Source organism: Mesocricetus auratus, unplaced genomic scaffold (genome assembly GCF_017639785.1).
Source record: "Mesocricetus auratus isolate SY011 unplaced genomic scaffold, BCM_Maur_2.0 Super-Scaffold_6731, whole genome shotgun sequence".
NCBI lineage: Eukaryota > Metazoa > Chordata > Mammalia > Rodentia > Cricetidae > Mesocricetus > Mesocricetus auratus.
Genome location: NW_024429185.1, coordinates 1,097,970 through 1,115,824, shown reverse-complemented (window position 1 = coordinate 1,115,824; position 17,855 = coordinate 1,097,970). Strand labels below are relative to the sequence as shown.

The 17,855-nt window shown below is 52.7% G+C and overlaps 1 protein-coding gene and 1 long non-coding RNA gene across 6 annotated transcripts in view; one reads left to right on the top strand and one right to left on the bottom strand.

Moving 5' to 3' along the window:
- Gatad2a (GATA zinc finger domain containing 2A) overlaps positions 1–17,855 on the top strand; it is an 81,306-nt gene that overhangs the window by 61,825 nt on the left and 1,626 nt on the right. For 3 of the 5 annotated variants that reach the window (XM_040742040.1, XM_040742041.1, XM_040742042.1), the window contains exons 4-12: positions 9,308–9,440; positions 9,540–9,671; positions 9,872–9,961; positions 10,716–10,847; positions 10,923–11,117; positions 12,420–12,699; positions 14,128–14,429; positions 15,049–15,123; positions 15,339–15,531. In XM_040742040.1, the coding sequence (XP_040597974.1) occupies positions 9,308–9,440; positions 9,540–9,671; positions 9,872–9,961; positions 10,716–10,847; positions 10,923–11,117; positions 12,420–12,699; positions 14,128–14,429; positions 15,049–15,123; positions 15,339–15,531 (1,532 nt within the window). The remainder of the gene's footprint in view (positions 1–9,307; positions 9,441–9,539; positions 9,672–9,871; positions 9,962–10,715; positions 10,848–10,922; positions 11,118–12,419; positions 12,700–14,127; positions 14,430–15,048; positions 15,124–15,338; positions 15,532–17,855) is intronic. The other 2 variants (XM_040742039.1, XM_021223088.2) reach the window with 2 other exon arrangements.
- On the bottom strand, positions 10,496–12,541 carry LOC121139114. Its single transcript, XR_005875955.1, has 2 exons — positions 12,403–12,541; positions 10,496–11,298 (listed from the first exon to the last, which is right to left on the bottom strand). It is a non-coding gene; the product is annotated as an uncharacterized LOC121139114 (long non-coding RNA).

Genomic DNA, 17,855 nt, shown 5'->3' with positions numbered 1-17,855 from the left:
TGAGTTTCTGGAAGAGACTGGAGAGGGGATGTGCCTCAGGCACCTGAGGGATGGAGGACATGCAAAGCAGGGAGATGCTGAGTTCCCTGAGGCTGAGGTTCAGGCAGGTGCCATGGCAACATGGAAGGCCCTGTACTCCCTCAGGAGTGGGAGATGGGGAAGTGGTGTCTGGTGGCTGGAGAGATGGGAGACTTGCCAGTGATTGCTGTGTGCTCCCCTTCCTAATCCCAAGCCGAAGGGAGGGAGGGGAGAGAAAGAGAGAGGGAGGGGAGAGGGAGAGAGAGGAGTTTATGTTTAGTTCTGTTTGGAACACTTAGTGGGTTTGTGCAGAGAGGCTGCATTAATCTCTTTACTGTTCCAGTTTTATTATAAGTGCCATCAAAGCAAGTACTTGAGACAAGGTTTCATGTAGCCTGGGCTGCCGTACTATGTAGCTGAGAAGGGTCTTGAACCTTCTGATCTGCTTTTACCTATAAAGTGATGAGGTGGCAGGCCTGTGTCATATAGCTTAAACCTTTTTTAAAAAATAGTCTCACTGTAGCCATGGATGGCCTCGAACTCATGGAGATCTGCCTAATTCTGCCTCCTTAGTACTGGGAAAAAAGATGTGTGCCACCTTGCCTGGCAGTGACTTGCATTTGAAAACACAGCTTTGGCAGCCAGGGAAAAGTCATCACAGGTTGTGACATGTTGGGATGATAATAAGACCGGGGAGTCCACCCGGTGACCCAGCTCCTTTTCTAGAGCTGGAGAGAGGCTGGACAGCTGAGAGCAGTAGCTGCTTCATACCTGCCTGTAAATACTGCTCCAGGCATCTTGGATTTGTGGAATGACTGTGGATGTGTACTGTAGAGTAGGAAATGTAAAAATAGTTATTAATTGAGTTAAAGATGACTGTGCTCAGCGTCTGAAGTAGCAGCGCACATGGTGTTTGTGTTCCTTGGCTGGCTGGTGGGTTGTGTCTTCATAAACCCGTATCAAGCTGAAAGTCGTTGTGGCACTTCCTGACTTTCTGCTATCATAAGGCAGAAATCTCAAGTCAGTGGCCACCTCTCTTTAGTGAGTCTCTTGGAATACGTTCCTGCTGGGCCCTTTCTTTGCTTCTGTGCTTGGTGGTGGCCGTTAGGATAGAGGTGTGTGCAAGAGGCCATCGTTGGCTGCAGAACCAAGGGAGGATGGTGGTGCTGTGGGTGTGTGGATACCACCATGTTCCTGCACACTGAGCAAAAGAAACCTTTTTGTCTGCTTTTGAGACAGACCCTGTCGTCCAGGCTGTTCTCAGACTCATTGGAATCCTCCTGCCCCAGCTTCTTTCCAATGCTAGGATTACAGGTGTGAGTCCCTACACCTGACCCCAAAGAAACTTTTTTTTAGTGTAAGTTTTTTTAAAAATTTACTTTTATGTGTACAAGTGTTTTGCTGGCGTGTATATAACCGCACCGTGTGTGCCTGGTGCTGAACGTCAGAAGAATAGCAGCACATGTTAGAACTAGAGTTAACTGTTCTTCTCAGCTGCCGCATCCATGTTGGGAACTGAACCCTCATGCTCTGCAAAAGCAGTAAGCACTCTTAGCCTTGTTGATCTGTGATTTTAGCCTCATAGTTTTCCAAAGTATTTTCAACGCCCTTTTGTGTACTCCATCGTGAACAGATAGATCACTGTATATATTGGCACAGATAGCAAACCATGGTACACAGTGAACCAAGCTTCTCAGGTTTTTGTTTTGTTTTGTTTTGTTTTAAGAGACAGGGTTTCTCTGTATTGTTTTGGAGGCTGTTGGTCCAGCCTGGCCTCGAACTCACAGAGATCCGCCTGTCTCTGCCTCCCGAGTGCTGGGATTAAAGGCGTGCGCCACCACCGCCCAGCAGCTTCTCAGGTATTAACCATCCTATCTCTGCTCTTATTGCTTTAGTTATCCCCAAATGTCCTTTTAGTGCCCCAGGCCCCCAAGTGGTGTTTAGTCTACACCACACCTTCTATACCTCAGGATAGTTTTGAGATATGCCGACCAGGCTTTCTGTTGCTGTCCCTCCATTCTGTGGTGATCTATACTGCCGGACTTACTGCAGCTGGCACCCACCTTCTTTCCCCATGCCCTTTGGAAAGAAGCCCCTGTACTGCCTGTGCTAGAGTGTGGGGCTCTGGCTGCCTCCTCAGGGGAGAGCTGTCCACTCTGATTTTGTAGGATTCTCCTGGGAGTCGAGCCTGCTCTCCCAAATGCTCGTGCACTTCCGTGTGCATTGGTGGTGCTGCTGGGATGATAGGCACGCCTTTCTGTGGGCTCAGAGGCACGGCACACGCACCATCACTAACTAGTGTCCATGGCAGGGCTCAGCTCCACAGCCCACATTCCACACTTGTTCACCAGAGTATTCTTAATCGCTAGTCTCGATCAGCAGCAGGAATTTTTTGTGAAGTGATGGTCTTTGTGCTGACCATTTTAGGAGAAGTGCCTACAGGTACACAAGTCTCCCCCTTCTTTTTCTTCCAGGGAGTGCATATGTCACACTACAGGACTGCTCCACATCTGTCTGCCCCTTTGTCACAGAGTATTGTGGAAAGTGGGTGTTCTGTCCACAGACTGTGTATGCCTAGTCGTGGCCAGTGTGTCTGAAGGGGCACACCAGGCAGGTGTAGTGGTGCCTGCGCTGCTCCTCGTGGAGGCCTCTTCTCTGGGAGGTGTGATCACAGATATAGGTCCAGCTTCTGCCTTGCTGGGTATTGTATGATCTTTCTCTCTGGGGAACTTTAGCCTCGATCTCACCCTTTGGTGCCGGGCACCACCCCCTAACCAAATGTTACCCCAGTTATTCTGATAGTCAATTGGTGAGCTGCTGTGGGACAAGTTCCGGTTTGCTGATGAAGTATGAGGGCTACATTCCTGTCCGTACACTATCCCTTTCTTACCTACTTCAAGGTACTGCCATGGATGCTGCATGTGGTCCAGGACTTTAGCTATAAAGATGAGCTTAGCTCCACAAATTAAGCACGATAACCTGAGTGATAGTCAGAACCAGCTTCTTTCTCCCTGAGCAGCCACCCTACCCCCATGGTGGCATTTTCATCCCTTCGGGGGAGTCAAGTTGTCTGCAGGGCTTGGCTGAATGACCCTGGGCAGTCACCTAGCATTCCATGACTTGTGTCTTCCCTTGAGCACTGGCAGTGCTGTTAATAAGGAATGTCACACTGTGGTTGACATGGGTGGCCACTGTAAAGGGTCAGTAGTTCTGTGGTTGTGGGACTTCCTACTGATGGCTTCCACTGTGTTTCTGAGCCAAGCACATAGGACTTCGCTCTCCTGGGGCACCAGTTGCTCTGGCCTCCTTGGGAGCCCATGAGTGTGCCACTGTGGTCCTCTAGCTGCTTCCACAGCCTTTAGCTGCTCCTCACTGTCCTGCCTGGAAGGATGTGGCAGTGCAGCCTGGGTACTACCTAGCCTTGCTGCTCTATGGTACAGCCCCACAGGCCATGTGCTGCCTTTCCTGTATCTCACTATGTTGGAGCTTCAGAGATAACCTCTCCAGAAGAGTGATGACTTGACTGGCACTCAGAAATCCCAGCGCAGCTGCTTACCTCTGTGGTAGAAAGGTGCAGCATCCCAGCATCCCAGCCATAGGCCTCTGGTTATCGCTGGGAGGTGTGGTGATGCACCCTGGCAGGAACAGGTGTGCTCCAGAGGGCCTGTCTGTCCACTGCTCACCCCAGACAGGCTGGCCAGGCTGTTCTCGTTACAAGGATCCCTGAAGGGAAAGCAACAGGCAGAGGGTGGGGGTGGGGGATGCATGTGAGTTGTTCCTGTGCCCAGATGGTAAGAAAGGTCATTGAAAAGTGACTCCATACTCAGCCCTGGGGCTGCTGAGTCAGTGTGGGGAATGGTGCCAGGCAAGGTGGTGCACGCCTTTAATTCCAGGATTCAGAGGCAGAGGCAGGTGGATCTCTTGAATTCAAGGCCAGCCAGGGCTACATACAGAAAGCATTTTGGGGGTGGGAGCTCTCTGTCTCACAGGTCTGTGTTGGGTGAGCAGCAGTTGAGTCAGATGCACTGCCGGTGGCCTCTGAAACAGGTGCCCGCCTCCCATGGACACCCTGGGGCGGCTCGTTACTCATCCTTTGTCCTGCAGCTCTGGTCTGCTGTGTGCTTGGCCCTGCCTGTCCTACCTGTAGACAGAGAGCTGCCCCCACTGCCCTCTTTGGGGAACTGCTGAGGTGTCATGGCAGTCACCAGTACATGGCTCTCCTGCTTTCCTTCTTGCTCCCTGCTTTGTCCCAGTGAGTGTCTTCTGTTGGGGATAGTCTAAGGAAGGAGGCATAGGCCCCTCTGTGTAGTGCTTTAAAGCAGTGCTGTGGTGATGCTTTCCTGTTTAGCATTGTGTGGGCTAGCTGTCACATAAAATGGCTGACACTGACCAAACCCATTTCTGTCCCCTCTGACAGTGGCCTTGTCCTACATCATGTGGACTGAGGCTGTTACACACACCCCAGAGCCAGTGTCCTGAAGGCCTATGTAGAAGCTGCCAGGCTGCAGTAACCAGCAGTGCTAAACTCTTTCAGGTGGCTTGGTGTCAAATAGCTGCCCACACATACATGTAAGATTTTCACTTAGGCGCTAGATGTCAGTAGAATCCTCAGTGGACAGATCCTGTCTTGAATTTCCCAAGGTGCAGCAGTAGGCCCCATCCTTCAACCTTTGCCATCCTGTAAGCCTGAATAGGTGTCTCTGTCCCTCATGTCTCCATGTCCTGTCCCGTCCTGTCCTGTCCCATGCCTCCAGCTCACAGGGCTGCGATCTGTCAGGGGAGTCTGGTGTTACTGAACACTTGTATCTGTGGCCTCTAGGACATTGGCCTGCCAGATTTGGTGAGGTAGCCACTGTGGCCTGATATAACAGGACACACCAACCTCAGAGTTGGCTTTGAGTATACAGCCTTACCTTTGTTTTTTGTTTGTCTTTTTTTTTTCTTTTTTTTTTTCTTTTTTACGAGACAGGGTTTCTCTGTATTGTTTTGGAGGCTGTTGGTCCAGCCGGGCCCTGAACTCACAGAGATCCGCCTGCCTCTGCCTCCTGAGTGCTGGGATTAAAGGCATCCGCCACCACCGCCCGGCTTGTCTTTGGTTTTTTGAGACAGGGTTTTTTTTTTTTTTTTTTTCCCTGTGTGGCTCTTGCTGTGCTGGAACTCACTGTGTAGACCAGACTAGTCTCTAACTCAGATCCGCCTGCCTCAGCTTCTCAAGTGCTGGGACTAAAGTTGTGTACCTGGCCAGACAGCCACATCTTGTCAAAGTGGAAACAGGTCCTTTAAGACCAGCAAAGCCACTCCTAGGTGAGCACTGGGAGACAGAGCAGCCCCTCATGCTATCTGCCTGTTGCTGAGACCTTTGAGCTTTCGAGACCCTGAGAGAAGTAGAGGAAAAGTGATGTTCTTCAAGATGCAGATGTCAGAACAACCTGCCATCTCCTACTGTGGGCACTCAGCAGGCAGTCCCATTAGTCTCCAACCCACAGCTTCGTGGGTTCTCCTCTCCACAGGACCCAGTGCTGATGCCTGTAGGAGACAGTACTGGGGGACAGTCCCCTGGCTCTGGGAAGAAACCCCAGCCCACTCAGTCTTAGTGAGTCCATCCCTCCCACCCTGGTGGGAGGACCATTTGTTTGGGTCTTCACAGCAAGGTAAATGACCCTCCTGTGCCTTTGCTGGGCCTGAGGTTGTGTCATCTATGTGAGAGACATGTGTTCAGGGTGGGAGTCCCTCTCGTGAGTCAGAGAAAGATGTGCCACAGGGAGGGAGGGAGGCAGGCAGGCCTGTTCGGGGGGCATGGTGTCATCTGTCCATCCTGTCTGTGTGTGAGGAGACTAAGGCCACATTTTCTAAAAGTCCTTTGGGGAACTGAGGGGTGGGTCCCTGCAGGTCTTGGGGCCTCCTTCGGGAGCCATAGGGCTAATGTACATACACTTTGACAATTCTGAAGGCAGAGGACCATCGGGGTGATGGAGACAAGGTTGGACAGGGCGCAGGTGTGTAACTCAAGCTAAAGCTACTGTGTGTTGTGGTCCAAAGTTTGGATACAGAAGCTAGGTGGGTAGGTTATGGTTTAGCCATGCTGGGGCCCTGTGTTGGCCCCTAGGAGGACTTGTGGTCCAGAGTGAGGTGTCTTTGGGCTGTAGGCCATGGTTAACTCTGAGGTCCCATTGTACAGATTCTCACCTTAGGTGATGTGTTGTTTGTACATACAGTGTGGGTCTGGGCAACCATTACTTGGAAACCTTTTCTCTGACTTTGCAGTTTAGGTGCATAGGATTGCTTTATGTTTAGGGTTTGTAGAGCTTCTTGGATAAGCTCCCCTAGAATGAGTTCAGGGCCATTACTTTTTAGTGCTTCCATTGTGTTCCCACCTAAAGTCTTATTTTCTCTCCTGTGTCCTGTGTGTCCCAGTGGGCCATGACCCTATGGACAAAGGCGCTATTTGCCACAGCCAAACTCTCCCCACTACTCTGTGGGTACCAAGAAGATGTAGGTTTGGGAGGACCGGGCCCCAGGAAGTCTCATTTGAGAACCACAGAGGTCCAGTCCCCAAGGCCAACTCTGTATCTCCTCCATGAAGCTCCTTCCTTACATCAGGCTGAGGGAGCAGACAGGAACTGAGCACCTCCCTGAAAAGAGAGTTAAGAGCTCAGACACCCTGCAGGACACTGCAGACACCCCGGTAGGAATAGAGCTTTTGGTGTTGAGTACCAGGCTGGCCTGTTTGCAGGGGTCTTTGCCAGTGACACTGTGCGTCAGTATGTTCTCAACACAGGTTGGCAGTGTCCTGATGAATGCAATTGATCCAGACGTCCTGGCCATACAACACAGCCACCTGCATGCCCCTCTCCATGTTCCTCTTGTCTGCTTTAGTCCTCATAAGCGTCTCCCTCCAGTGCCTATTGCTGTTTGACACACCTGTGCCTGGTCCTGAACTAAAAGCTGCTTCCAAAAGTACAGACAATCTTGAAGGTACTTTTGTTAAAAGCTGAGCTTTGAAAAGTTTTTCAGTTTGGAAACCAGATGGGCGTATGGTTTCCTCTGTATGTGAGGAGCAGGCATAGTCCCCTGGAGGCTGCACAGGAAGGCCCTTAGGGTGAGTGGAGCCTCCATTTCCTGTGGCACCTGAACCCTTACCTCTCTTCAAAATGAAGGCTGTGTGTCATGAACCGGTTAGAACTGCCCGTTGCCATGGTTTTCACGTTGGAAGGCACAGTTAAAGGTCACATGACCAAGGAGGGAAATGCCTTTGTCACATGACTTTTTGATGTCCTGATTAGCATAGAGGAAGTTCACTGCCAGCTGCCTGTGGCTGGGATGCTGAGTGATCACTGGCAGTGACATCACTCCGAGGTGTGTTGCTGATTAGTACAGTGGTCAGGGCTGCCTTCCAAGGAGGCCTCAGCCCAGGATGGACTCTGCCCCAGCCTTCCCCTCATCCCTGGGGCAAAGCTTTATTAGAGGTCCATCTCAGGAAGGTAGAAAAGAGATGTGGGGTCCCCGCAGTTGGCCACCCTTCAGTCCGTGCACACCCAGGAAGCCCAGTGCTTGACTGTAGCTCAGTTCTGGGTGCCTCTCAGGCCTGGCTGCTCGGTCCAGTGCCACATCACAGGGCCAGGCTGGGCTCTGTGCAGCAGTGTGCAGCGCCTGCTGTGCACCCCGCGCCTGGATCAGAGCTGCCTTGAAAGCTGGTCTGGGGCCATCATCCAGGAGGTGCTTGAAGAGACCGGAGGAAGATGCCCAGGGTCTCAGTCTCGTTAATGATTTATTTTATGTGCATTGGTGTTTCACCTAGTGGCCTGTGTGAGGGTTTCGGATCCCCTGAACTCCAGTTACTGAGAGTCAGCTGTCGTGTGGGTGCTGGAAATTGAACCTGCATCCTCTGGGAGAACAGCCAGTGCCCTTAACCATGGAACCATCTCCAGCCCCCCCCCCCCCCAAGGTCTCTTTTAAATGACCCGTTTCTGGGCTGCCAAAGCCTGCTGTCCAGCAGCCCCAGACTCTGTAGACCCCAGACTTGGGCCTTCAGATCTTGTCCTTCCTAACCCTGGCAGCCACTGTCAGGGTTCCTGTGTAGCTGCACCAGGAAGCAAAAGACACATCTGGCTGGTCAGTCTGCTTCTGACCCTTCCTGAGGCCTGTGGGGGTCTAGAAGCTCTTCAGTAAGTAACTGACCTCACTCTGCTCTAGCACAAACCGCTGTGTGCTGACTTCCAGTTAACTTCAACCGTTTGTCTCCTGTGTCACAGTGCCATCTAGTGGACATATTATGAGATGCGTTTCCACAAGCCATATGGGAGATGAGTCCTCAAAGGGTGTTGGAGAACATACCCAGGGGCAGTTTGTGGCCTGCCCTCTATGCACAGTACCTTCTTTAGGATTGCTGCCCCCACCCATGTGGTACGACAACAGAGCACATTTGGCCCTGAGGCTTTAGAAGCAACACATGTGTATGCCCTCTGACACCCAGTGTCCTTGGTGCTCCTGTATGGACTGACATAGACTGTGCTGGGCCAGCAGCTCAGTGACTGGCCTTTAGGGAGTGTGGAAAGAGCGCTCAGTGTTACGGAACTCTGATAACTGGCAGCCCGTGCCACTCCTGCCATAACCCAGCTCCTAGGGGACTGTGTTTGGCTGTTGGTTCACAGGGAAAGTGAGCTTCCTATGGAACTTGGAGGAGTGTGCAGACTTGGGGACAGAGGGCAAAGTGTAGCTAGTAGGACAGCACTGGTATCCTCAGGCAGAGCCTGAGGTTCTGAGCCTTGAGACAATGGTTCTTTTGAGTTTCAAAACTGTAGTCAACTGCAGCCTCTTGCATGTGTGTCCTAGGTAGGTGGTTTCACAGATGGCCCCGCGTTCCCTTGTAAGGTGAAGAGCAAAGGCCAGCAGCATACCATAGAGCTCTTTCGGTTTTCTGGGGCTTGTATGGGACTAGGTTAAGGGAGGGGTGGGCTTCCCATGGTGTGATTCCCAGTGGGAGCAGGTGGGAGCCCTTGGCTTCAGAGTGCTCACATCCCGTCCTGCCCAGTTCTCAGAATCTGAGATCTGCAGCTCAGTGTATTGACCTGTGACTTAGCTCCACAGTAGAGTCACACTTTCCTCAGTACCCATGATGCACCCTGTGCTCACAGACAAGGCTCGTGGTCTGGGGACAGTCCCGGGAACCAGTTAGTTGGGATGACCGCGATGTAAGTGGCAAGAGGAGACAACTCGTGACAGGGCATCTGGATGAGGCTGGAAGGGGCTGAGTGCTCTGTTCTGTTAACCTGTTACCTCTGTCTGACAGTGACATTAAGTCCGAGAAGAGACCTCCTTCACCGGATGTGATCGTGCTCTCTGACAGTGAGCAGCCGTCAAGCCCGAAGATGAATGGGCTGACCACCGCAGCCTTGAAGGACACCAGCACTGAGGCGCTACTGGTGAGACTGTAGGGCCTGTGCCTGTGCCGGGAGAGGCCACCCCAGCTGTACAGTGCCTACTGAGTGAGTGTCTTCCCATTTCTCTGCTTGCTGCCATAGAAAAGCAGCCCAGAGGAGCGAGAGCGGATGATCAAGCAGCTGAAGGAGGAGCTGAGGCTGGAGGAGGCGAAGCTGGTCCTCCTGAAGAAGCTGCGGCAGAGCCAAATGCAGAAGGAGGCCGCAGCGCAGAAGGTACGCACGCTCTGCCCACCTCAGAGCCTCGTCAGAGTCTGGGCATCCCAGGGCTGGGGGGCTTGGTCCAGGGCAGAGGCCTAACCCACGCGGTACCTGGGTAGCAGGGAGCAAGCAGGCCATGATTACAGGGTGGTGGTGTGTGCAAGGCTGTCTACTGTCCACACACCACAGCCTGCTGATGCCCTGCTGTCTTATAGCCTACAGCTTCCTCAGGGAGCACCGTGACCACCCCTCCCCCTCTAGTGCGGGGTACCCAGAACATTCCTGCTGGCAAGACATCACTTCAGGTCAGTGCGCACCCTTCTGCCTGTTGGCCAGCACCACCACTATTTATAGTCAGCCTCCTGAGCAGCCTTGGCCCTGTGGAAGCCGAGGCTGCCTATTCCTTCTGAATAAAGTGACATGGGGCCTCGTTCCAAGTAAACAGACAAGGACCGAAATGTCACCCAAGCTATCCTGCCATACCAGGCTACTATCAGTGTCACAGACTGATCAGTGGTGATCAACCAGTAAGATCAAAAGTAGAATGACTAGAGTAGGACACTCTTCAGTGGACTTCATCGAGCCTCTCGGCTCAGGCCTCTGCCCACAGGCTTCAGTGGCTCTGTCGCACCCTCATTCCCTTCTTCCGAGTAGAGGCATGTGTACAGTAAATAGGCTTTTTAGCTAATAGTGGTTTTTGTGTCTTTGGTGGGTTTTTGTTTGTTTTGAGGATTTTTTGGGAGGGTGGGCTTTAAGAGACAGCGTTTCTCTGTGTATCCCTGGCCGTCCTGGAACTACTCACTTTGTAGACTAGGCCTGCTGGGATTAAATGACAGGGCTTGTGTATTGGTTTTTAATTTGTTACTGTAAAACAGAAACCAACCTAGAGCTGTGACTTCATTGTTAGAGTCCCTGGCTCATTTTACCAAGCCCTGAGTACCACATACATTAGGCTGGTGGCTCACACCTGTCTTCCATGCACTGGGGGAAGTAAAGGCAGAAGCAGTTGTAAGAGAAACAGAACAAACGTATGATCCTGGGTCTCAATGTCATCCACAGACCTCCTCTGCTCGAATGCCGGGCAGCATCATCCCACCGCCACTGGTCCGAGGTGGGCAGCAGGTGTCTGCCAAGCTAGGACCACAGGCCAGTTCTCAAGTAGTCATGCCGCCGCTTGTCAGAGGGGCCCAGGTGAGTCCGGCATGTGTGCTGGGGTGGGGCAGGTGTCCACCCCTTCCATGACCTGCCAAGGTTGGTTGGTCTCAGTGGCATTTCTTGTCCCCTGTCTCCCAGCAGATTCACAACATCAGACAGCATTCCTCCACGGGGCCACCACCTCTCCTCCTAGCCCCCCGTGCCTCAGTGCCCAGCATGCAAATTCAGGGACAGAGGATCATCCAGCAGGGACTCATCCGTGTCGCCAATGTCCCCAATACCAGTCTGCTTGTCAACATCCCTCAGGTGAGACTGCAATCTAGGAGCAAGGTTGGAGTGGCATCGCTGATAGGTCTCAAGGTGTCATTGTGTCTTCTGGGAGTGGGCTGGTGTCACACTCTTGACTCCCGAGTCTGGTGGGGTCTCACACACAGCTTAGGGTGGGCTGGACTTGTTCTAGGTGTGAAGATCTTGCACAGGTTGGCCTCTACCAAAGTTAGAGTGGGGGTGCAGACATGTGAGAGACAGCAGGCTTTGAGTGAAAAATAGGGAGACCACTAGAGGGACACCAGAGCACTCTGGAGCCTGCCATCGTTCCAAGAGTCACTGCTACCTCCCCCAACTCCTGCTGGCTGTGTCCTCAGGCTGGAGGACAGCGTGCCACAGATCCTCCCATAGCCAGTGGGCTATTCTTAGCTATGTCCTTCCACCTCTGTACAGAGTCTCTGTGATGGGAAGGGTCTGTCCCACCCCTGTGTGTCAGGATGGAAAGAAAAGACTAGAGTAAGAGTTTTGTCTGACAGATGAAATTACCCAGTATGCAGGCCTTTTGCTGACAGCGAGTTCTTTCTTCCTTGTTTGTCACTGCCCACCCTCCTAGACAGGACAGGGCTGGACTCTGGACTTGCCTGTATTAAAGTCCAGTTCCAGCGCATAGACAATAGCTATCTCTGCCTCCCGCCTGGAAGGGTGTGTGTCCTAGCTCAAACAAAAGACTCAACAGCAGCCCATGCTCCACCTCTGCTGTGCTCAGTGTGCTGCCAGGGTGATCTGCTGGTGATGGACCAGGGCCCCTGCCAGTCAGAGACTGCATCTAGAGCCCTCACAGAGGAAAAAGGGTGCATGGTGCCGTGTATTTTGTGGAGCCGGGACACTGGCATGGTCGGTCAGCCTGGGTTTGGGGAACACAGCAGTGGGAGCTATATTTCCCCATGACCCTCTACACACATAAGAGTCCATCGAGCAGCAGCGCTCTGGGGTGTAGACCCCACTGCAGCTTCCCAGCTTGGCTTGCTGGACTCCTGAGTGTGCAGGGAGCTGGGTCTGTAGAACCTGGGTATCCCTGCAGCTGTGGACTTAGGTGGTAGCGGCCACTCAGCTTTATTTAGTTTGTTTTTTTGGTTTGTTTTTGTTTTGAGACAGGGTCTCACTATGTAGCCCAGGCTGGTCTTGAACTCCAGAGATGTGCCTCCCCTTGCCTCCTGAGAGCTGGGATTAAAGGACTGGGCCAGCATACCCGGCTCAGATTTACTCTTTAAGGACTCCAGTGTGCAGCAGACATGGAACCTGCTTTAGGTAGCCTGAGCCTCACCTAGTTGTCTTCCACAGCCCACCGCAGCCTCGCTGAAGGGGACAACGGTTGCCTCTGCTCAGGTCAGCTCCACTCCCACCAGCGTGGCTTCTGTGGTTGCATCTGCCGAGTCTCCAGCCAGTCGGCAGGCTGCCGCCAAGCTAGCACTGCGAAAACAACTGGAGAAGACCCTGCTCGAGATCCCACCTCCCAAGCCCCCTGCTCCAGAGATGAACTTCCTGCCCAGTGCTGCCAACAATGAGTTCATCTACCTAGTCGGCCTGGAGGAAGTGGTGCAGAACCTGCTAGAGACACAAGGTGGGTGGTGACCTTACCTCCTGCTGCAGCCTCAGGCAAGATATTCTAGAATTGGGCATCAGGCAGCCATGTTGCCACCAGTTATACTGTGAAGTCAGCTCTGGTGTGGTCAGGGGTGAGGTTGAGCGTCTGTAGGAGGCTGACCTTTGGATGAGGCAGAATTTTTCAAAGCCTCTAGTCTTCTTGGCCCGAAGGACAGATAGGAAAACCTTACCTGGAGACAGTGTGGATAGGACATCTTAGGACCCCACTGAAACAGCGTTAGACAAGGAATGCTTGAATGGCCCAGTTGGCACTCAGACATGGACTCTTGGTGTTGAACTGGTGGGTAGGTTAGTGGCGGTCAGCCTCTCTTCCTGCCCCCAAGTGGCTTTGTCAAATGCCAGGAAAAAAAAGAGAACTATGACTGGACCCAGCAGACCTTGGCCCCTACTGTGGTCGTTAGTGCCAGCCCTTGGACACAGATGTAAGGGGCAGTGTGCACAGAGAACGGTTTCCACTGTCACTCAGGAAGTGGTGGGAGCATGCAGAGCTGAGTTATCGAGTGTGTGCTCCAGGTTCCTGGGATCCCCAGCCCCACACACTTGGGTTGGACCACACCTACCAGCAACCCAGAGCACAGTGGCCCAATAGGCTCAGAGGTTTGCCCAGTGCATACTCCTGATAACTTTTGTAGCCCTCCTCGAGCACAGAATTGCACTGAAGATAGTCAGCAGGCCCCTGTGACGGGACAACACCCTCTGTGGCGTGGGGTTAGTGATGTACACCCTTGGGCTTCCGAGAGAGACCAAGTGTGCATTGCTGGGAATTGGGTGCTGGCACTCTGTAGGGAGTTGACACCTACGGAGCTGCTGGGGAGAGGCATCCACTGCACAGGGCACTGAGTGCATGCAAGGGCTGTGGAGTGCCAGCAGTCATCTCTGACCCCGTTTGGGACCTGCCCCCTCATCCTGTCAGGCCCACCCCACCCCCTCATTCAGGGTACTGGTGAGGTGGGTCAGAGCTGTGGACAGCTAGTGCGGTACTGTCTGTTAGCTCTGGGGAGTCCCCAGACTCCTGTCTGGCATGTTCCTCAGTGATGCAGCTGGCCCATTGTGCAGCCAGGCTCCTCCTGGAGCCCTGGCTTGGCTCTACTGCCAGCCACATAAAGAGGAAGTTGCCTGTTTCCTGGCCTCAGCCATCCTCAGTGTTCAGTAGCATGTCCCCAGGAAGAGGGAGTGAATACCCACTTGCTTGCACGGTAGCTTTGGACACGTCTGCTAGTTAGGACACCTGCCATGTGTCTCAGGGCCTTGGCAGATGTTCAGCCCCAGCCTTTCTGCAGTTGATCCACTGTGTGTGGTCGCCATGTGCCTATGGGAGGTGCCTGTCCAGGCCACTCCCACAGTCCCTGAGGTTCCTTTGACAAAGTCACCCCATCTATTACAGCGGGCAGGATCTCTGCTAGCACAGCTGCTGCTGTGTTATCCCGGGAGCCTTACATGTGTGTTCAGTGCAAGACAGACTTCACATGCCGCTGGCGGGAAAAGGGCGGGGCTGTCATGTGTGAGAGCTGCATGACGACCAGCCAGAAGAGGGCGCTCAAGGTGGAGCACACCAGCCGGCTGAAGGCGGCCTTCGTGAAGGCGCTGCAGCAGGAGCAGGAGATGGAGCAGCGGCTGCTGCAGCAGGGCGTGGGCGCCGCCAGCACGAAGGCTGAGCCTGCAGCCCCACATCCCACACTGAAGCAGGTGAGGACGGGAGCCTTCACCACCCTTAGACTGGGGGGTGTTCCGGAGGCGTCCCCTTCCGCCCACCCGCCTGCTGGTTAACTGCAGGTTAAATTACACCTAATGGTGTCATTTGGCAGTGAAAACACTAATTTGCAGTTTCTTTAGATTTTGTGGCTTTCATCCCAGTCCAGTGGGAAGTGCTCCTGTCTAAAATGACTGCTGAGAGAGAGCCGTGCTGGGTGTTAGCAGGAGCACCCTGGCGAGCTGAAGGAGAGGGCTGGGGTGTGGACCTGAACCTGCACCCGTCCACCCCCTTTTTCTTTTTTCTTTTGTGAGACATGGTCTCCCCATGTAGCTCCAGCTGCCCCAGATCTCACTCTGTAGACCAGGCTGGCTTTGAACTCACAAGAGACCTACCTGCTTCTGCCTCCTGAGTGTGCTGCTCTTTTTTGTGGTTTCTGTCTGATCACACTTTGTGCCTCACCAGAAACATTTTTTTCACCGTGTCTTGCAGTGTCTGGGGCTGGCAGTTGTTGGCACCGCCACCATAGCCAGGCCTGTCTGATAGGCTACCCTCAGCCAGTTTGGGTTAGTGTCACGGTCCTTGCTGACATACCTTTCAATCCCGTTTGTGTAGGTCATAAAGCCCCGACGTAAGTTGGCGTTCCGCTCAGGAGAGGCCCGTGACTGGAGTAACGGGGCTGTGCTACAGGTCAGAACCCACAGCCACCGGCCCTCGCTGCGCTGGTCCTCTCGCTCTCACTGTCTCCCGGGGCTCTCCTCACCACCCTGCCTTCTCCCACAGCCCCCTCCCTCTCCCCCATGCCCTAGTGCAGCGCGCCTGGCTGCTTTCCCTTTGGACTCTGGAGACACAGGCAGCTTGGGCCCCCTGCCCATGCTAAGCCTGGCTCCCTTTGTGTTCTGTAGGCTTCCAGTCAGCTGTCCCGGGGCTCGGCCACAACACCTCGTGGTGTTCTGCACACATTCAGCCAGTCACCCAAACTGCAGAGTGCAGCATCAGCCACGGCCCTGGTAAGCAGGACTGGCAGACATTCCGAGAGAGCTGTGAGCACCAGCAAGGGTACCACCTCCAACTGGAAAAAGACGACCCTGAGCACAGGTATGCCTCCACCCCTGGGGACGGCCTGCCTGCCACGAGGCTGCCTTTCCTTGTTGGTGGGGTATAGTCTGGTACAGACTGGTCTGGAACAAACTCACCTAGTTCCCACTTCCTCCTGAGCACACAGCCTCTTGCTCCCATGTAGCTTTTGGGTTACCAGCCAGCTCCCAAATCATGACACAGATTTTTATTAGTTAGGAATCGCAGTCTAGCTTGTGCTTGTCCCACTAGCTTTTATAGCCTGTTTATCTTCATGTGCATTTTCACTCAGGACTTTTCTTTGATTCTGTGTGTCCTGTTCTATGTCTGGGTGGCCCCTGGACCTCTCCTTTCCCTGCTTCGTTCTCTCATAGATTTAACCTCCTGTTTATTCTCTCTCCCTGCCAGCCTGTTATATACTATTGCCTGTCTATTGGCCATTCAGCTTTTTATTAGACCAATCAGGGGCCTTAGGCAGGAAGTTAAAGCAGCAGCACATCTTACGTAATTACACAAATGCAGCATAGACACATGGGACACCTTTACAGTACAGTTATATTCTAAAAGACTCCTGTCCCTCCTGGGACGAGTGACCCTTGCCCCCAGAAGAGCTTCTCGTGGCTCGCTTCTACCCTGCTTCAGATGTAAGCGCCTAGCTGAGGGGTGGTTACTGTCACCCGCTGCCCTGCTTGAGAGGTTAACGGTACCAGCTCCCAGAGTCCGCCCACCACTCATCACTCCCACTCTCCTCTCCCTGCGTGACCAGAGCAGAACCAGAGAGCCGGAGATGGGGTTGGCTGTGGAGCTAACAGGGCAGCCCCCAGCCCTGCTGTCCTGTAGCCCATTCTGCTGGAGGAGCGGGGTGTGCCAGTCAGGGTCAAGAGCCAGGGAGCTGTGGCAGGCAGTGCAGTTGAACTTTAGTTTGGGCCACCAAGCAGCTCCCACATAAAGACAAGGAGAGCTACTATTATTTATGAACGCATGGCCTTAGCTTAGCTTGTCCCAGTAGCTCTTTTAACTTAATTTAACCTCTTTTTCTGTTGATCTACATTTTGCCTTGGGGCTTTTACCTTTTTTCACTTTGTATTCCTACTTTCACCATTTCTCCGAATCTGGCTGGCTGGCCCTTGGTGTCTCCCTGTCGTCTCCTTTTCTTTCTCCTCGAACCTAAATTCTCCCTCTTACTAATCTTCCCTGCCTGGAAGTTCTGCTGTACGTCCTCCCTCACTGTTGACTGTTTAGCTTTACATTAGACCAATCAGATGCTTTAGGCAGGCAAGGTGAAACAGCAGCACACCTTTACATAGTTAAACACATGTTCTGCATCAAGGCAGTATAGAAAGGGTACTGCTCACGCCTGGGCACATTCAAGGGACAGAGCCAAGAACTTGCGACTTTTCTTAAATTACCTATTGTGAGCTGGGCATAATAGCACACCTGCAGTTCACTAAGTGTGAGAGTAGACACAGTGACACTCACTGTCCCTGATACTTGGGAGGCTGAGACAAGAGGATGACTAGCTCAAAGAGTTTGAGACAAACCTAGGCAATGTAGGGATTGCTAATTTAAAAGAGAGAAGAGTTGGGGATAGAACTAAGTGATCAAATATTTGCTTGGGGGATGTGAGACCCTGAGTTACACCCCTGGGGGCACAGGCCTGTAATTTCAGCACTGGGAGGGAGAGGCAAATGAATCTATTATGAAGCCAGCCTCGCCTATGTGGTGGGTTTCAAAATCCAAGCAGTGGGATGGAGAGAAGGTTTAGCAGGTAAGAGCATGGGATATTGTACAGGACCCACGTTTGATTCTATTGGGCAGGTCACAACTGCTTGTGACTCCAATTCTGGCTCTAATGGCGCACACACAATCAAAAGTAAATCTTTTTGTGAACAGGATGGTGGCACACGCCTTTAATCCCAGCACTTGGGAGGCAGAGGCAGGTGGATCTCAGTGAGTTTGAGGGCAGCCTGGTCTGCAAGAGCAAGTTCCAGGACAACCTCCAAACCCGTAGAGAAACTCTGTCTCAAAAAAATAAAATAAAGTAAATCTTTTTGTTTTGCAAGACAGAGTTTCATTGTGTAGCCTTGGCTGTCGAGTGTTGGGGTTAAAGGTATGCTCCACCACCACACAGCCTAAAAATAAATCATTTAAAAAAAAAAAAAAACCAAGCAGGCTGGGTGTTGATGGCTCACGCCTTTAATCTTAGCACTCAGGAGGCAGAGGCAGGTGGATCTCTGTGAGTTTGAGACCAGCCTGGTCTGCAAGAGCAAGTTCCAGGACAGGTTCCAAAACAATACAGAGAAAACCCTGTCTCGAAAAAACAAACAAACAAAACACCCAAACAG